Source organism: Elephantulus edwardii, unplaced genomic scaffold (genome assembly GCF_000299155.1).
Source record: "Elephantulus edwardii isolate Elephantulus edwardi_28Jun2011 unplaced genomic scaffold, EleEdw1.0 scaffold00094, whole genome shotgun sequence".
NCBI lineage: Eukaryota > Metazoa > Chordata > Mammalia > Macroscelidea > Macroscelididae > Elephantulus > Elephantulus edwardii.
Window position 1 is genome coordinate 645,889 of NW_006399844.1, and position 4,028 is coordinate 649,916.

The 4,028-nt window shown below is 38.8% G+C and overlaps 1 protein-coding gene across 2 annotated transcripts in view; it reads right to left on the minus strand.

Annotated features, from left to right (window-relative positions):
* The window catches only part of AP2B1 (adaptor-related protein complex 2, beta 1 subunit), a 170,011-nt gene that overhangs the window by 103,214 nt on the left and 62,769 nt on the right, over positions 1 to 4,028 (minus strand). For both annotated transcript variants that reach the window (XM_006890900.1, XM_006890901.1), the window contains one exon: positions 2,085 to 2,344. In XM_006890900.1, the coding sequence (XP_006890962.1) occupies positions 2,085 to 2,344 (260 nt within the window). The remainder of the gene's footprint in view (positions 1 to 2,084; positions 2,345 to 4,028) is intronic.

The following is a 4,028-nucleotide window of genomic DNA, read 5'->3' on the forward strand; positions in this document are numbered from 1 at the left end:
GCGCAGGAGAGGAAGGCCCTCTATGAGGTGGATTGATTCAGTGACTGGGATAATTGGGATGGGAGTGTCAGAGACGGTGCGACTGGCACAGGACAGAGCGGAGTTTAGGGCTGTTGTATATAGGGTCGCTATGAGTCGTAGGCGACTCGACGGCACATAACAACAACAACAACATAATGAAGTGTAATCCTTATCAAAACCTTGCTTGCTAAAAGCAAGAAGGATTTGAAGCATTTGTTGCAGAAGATCAAGGAATGCAGCCTTTGGTATGGATGCATGTCAATGTCAAGAAAACAAAGATTCTTATCACTGGACCAAAAGACAGCATCATGATGGATGGAGAGGAGAATGAAACTGTCAAGAGCATCATCTCGCTTGGATCCACAACTAACACCCTCAGTACCAGCAGTCAGGAAATGAGGAGACACACTGCACTAGGAAAATCTATAGTTAGGGACCTTTCCAAATTACTGAGGAGTAATGATGTCAGTTAAGGTCTGATTCAGGAGACAGTCTTCCCAACTGATTACTTGCTATGCATCTGAGACCTGGACAATGAATAAGGATGACAGGAAAAGAATTGACACCTTTGAGCTGTGGGGTTGGAGAAGAGCACTGAACATCCCATGGACAGCCAAGAGAACAAACAGGTGTCTTGGAGAGGGTGCATCTGGAGTGCTCTCTGGAGGCAAGAATGATGAGGCTTTGCTTCACATACATTGGATGTTGCTAGGAGGTGCTATTCCTTGGAGAAGGACATGATGTTGGAAAGGGTGGAGAGTAGAAGAAGGAGAGGAAGACCTCAACCAGATGGACTGACACGATGACTGCTGCAATGGTCTCTTTTGTGTCATAAAGTGTAAGGATGGCACAGGATAGAACAGGGCTCAGATCTTTTGTTCATTGGCTCATTATGAGTTCTACTTGACTCGATGGCTCCTAACAACAACTAATAACAACCCTTACTGAAGGTACAGTCTTTAATGTTTTTCAGCAAGTGCTTGGAATTTCTCCACCCTAATAAAAATGTTAAGAGTTCCATGTTATCTTGCAGGCTGGTTTGTAACAGAATTTCCTTTCAAATATCATCATTTTAATTTATTTGAAAAGGAACAGGTAGCTGAAGAACTATATTCATACAGTATCTAAGATGCTTTGACAAAACCAAATTTCTTCAAATGAAGGAACTAAACTCAAACTCACTGCTGTTGAGTCAGAAATGATTTATTGTTGACTCTCTTGTTGGTTTCTGAGGCTGCAGATGACACTGGAGGAAACTGTCCATCCTTCTCCTTCAGAGCTGTTGGTGGCATCTGAACATTCAGAGAGGTACCACCACTGGGTTGCCAACGCAACCCAATGTGAACTAAACCACTAGAGCTCTCATAATGTGTATAAACAGAGTTAAAAATGCTGACAACAGCCACTTTGGGATAATTTCTCTTTAAGGTTTATTATGATTAATCAAGAAAGGGGATTCTGAAAAGATTCCAATTTACTCATTATAAAAGCTATTATGCTCCCCATAATTAAAATTTTAAGAATTCCATGTTACCTGAGAATGTTTGTAACACTCTCATTTCCTTTCAAATACCATTTTAAGTTGGTTTTTTAAAAAAAGGAACAGTTAACTGAAGAACTATATTCATACAGAATCTAAGATGCTTTGACAAAACATATTCCTTCAAATATTATTTCATTACAAGCTGTGAAGTATGAAAAGAATCTGCTAACTTTTATCTGTAAACTTTAACCAAAGTGATACAATAAAGGTAACCAAAGCTATACAGTAGGCACTTTGTTGATCCAAGTTTTCAACTTAAGTAACTTTCATACTTTATCAATTTAGAAGGTAGTCTCTATCACAATTCTAAGGCCCAAATCTTATCTATTCAAATAATCCAAAGGAGAGGCCTTTTACCCAGGATGTGTGGGGTCACTTATATTCAGCAGCAGCCACCAAGGGAGTACAGTAATAGATCTGCAGAGCACACAGCAAATCCTTCTCTGGGATATAAGAGCATTAAGGAAGACCAACTCAGCTAAACAATTACTTCTCATTTAAACCACCTTCACCTGCTTACCTTCCATGATGAATTGGCAAGTGTTTGCGATGGATTCCGTGGCTTCCTTCTACAAAAGCATTGGGAGGCTTATGGTACACAGATGCCAAAGAACCAATGTGGCAGATGAGTTCATCCAACAAAGTTGGTTCAATAAGGTCTGTTTCCTCAGAGATCAGTGGCTTCTCAGACAAGACTACTTCTTTGGCTGTGACAGGGTCCGTTGAGAGAAGCCGCCAATAAATATAGCCCCGGTCTCGAAGGTCAGGGTTATCAGAATCCTAATGAAATGGCAAAGGAGGAAGGGTTAGGTGGAATTGTTCTACATACAGAAATAAAAACTGCAGGAGTTCTTGTCAATACAATACTGTAGTGACTTAAGCAGAGGTGGTGCAACATAATTTTAGTACAATCATTATTCAGTTATCTCTACTATTTCAAGTTATAAAATTTCAAATTAATTATTCCCAAACTTCACATTCCAATAGAAGCTGGAAAAAAAAAACATAGATGTAGTCTGATCAAAGTTAACTGCCTGTGTTGGCCTTGAAACACAAAGGTGACATTTATACTGCCAATATTAGCCGAATTCTTTATAATATGTATCTGACTTACCTTACTCCTACCATTTTTCTTCATTCAAATATTGATTAAGTATTTCGTATGTGAGAGAGTGGGTAGGTCTTGACAATAAAGAGATAACACACCGGCCTTAAGGAACTCACAAAATATGAATTGCTGAGAGGTTGTTGTTAGGCCCTACCTCTTCGATTCTTCAATGGTGATATGATCTCTAAGGCCAGTTAGCACCTTTTTAACATCACAATCCTTCTCAACCTCTTTTTCCTGACACCTTGTAGTTATTAGGTTTCATAAAGTCAACCTAGAGACAACAGAATGGAACACTGCCCTGTCCTGCAATATCCTCACAAGTGACGCTGTGCTTGACCTCACTGTTGTAGCCACTGTACTAATCCCTTCATTTGAGGGTCATCTTCTTATTCACTGATCCCGTCTTCTAACAAGCATGATGTCTTTCTCTAGTGACTGACCCCTCCTGACAACATGGCCACAGTATGGAAGGCCAAGTCTCACCATCCTCATTTCTAGGGAACATTCTGCTTATGCTTCTTCCATTAGATTTTTTTTTTTGGCAGTCCACATAGTATATTCAATATTCTTCATAACACCACAATTCAAACACCATCAGTTCTTCCTTGGTCTTCCTTACTGTCCACCTTTCACATACACATAAGGCAAATGAAAACATGAAGTCTTGGGTCAGATACATCTTAACCTGACATTTTTGCTCTTTAGCAGATTTTCCCAATGCAATACATCCTTTTGAGTCTTGACTGCTCCTTCCATGGGTGTTGAGGATGGATAAAAGGAAAATTAAATCCTTGATTTCAATCTTTTTTACGCTTATCATGATGCTGCTTATTGGTCTGGTTGTGAGAATTTTTGTTTTATGCTGAGATATAATCTATATTAAAGGTTACAGTCTTTAAGCTTTATTAGTAAGTGCTTCAAGTCTTCATTTTCTGCAAAAAAGTTTGTGTTACCTCCATTACTATTAATGAGATTTCTTCCAATTCTGATGCCATGTTCTTCTTTACATAATCCATATTCTCAAGTTATTTGCTTAGCATAGATTAAATAAGTATTATGGAAGAACACAACCCCAATGTACACATCTTTCCTGATTTGAAACGCTACAGTATCCCTCTGTTCTATTCAAACAACTGCTTCTTGGTCTGTGTATGAATACAACTCAGTGTTCTGGAATTCCCATTCTTCACAATGGTATATATAATTTGTTATAAACCATCACATACTCCAGTGCTTTTCCAAAGTCAATATGACACAGGTAAACACCTTTCTGATAACTTAAGAATGGCCAAAATACAGCATGCACAAGAGGACCGACATCATAAATGCACCACATATTTTGTTCTGTTGAAT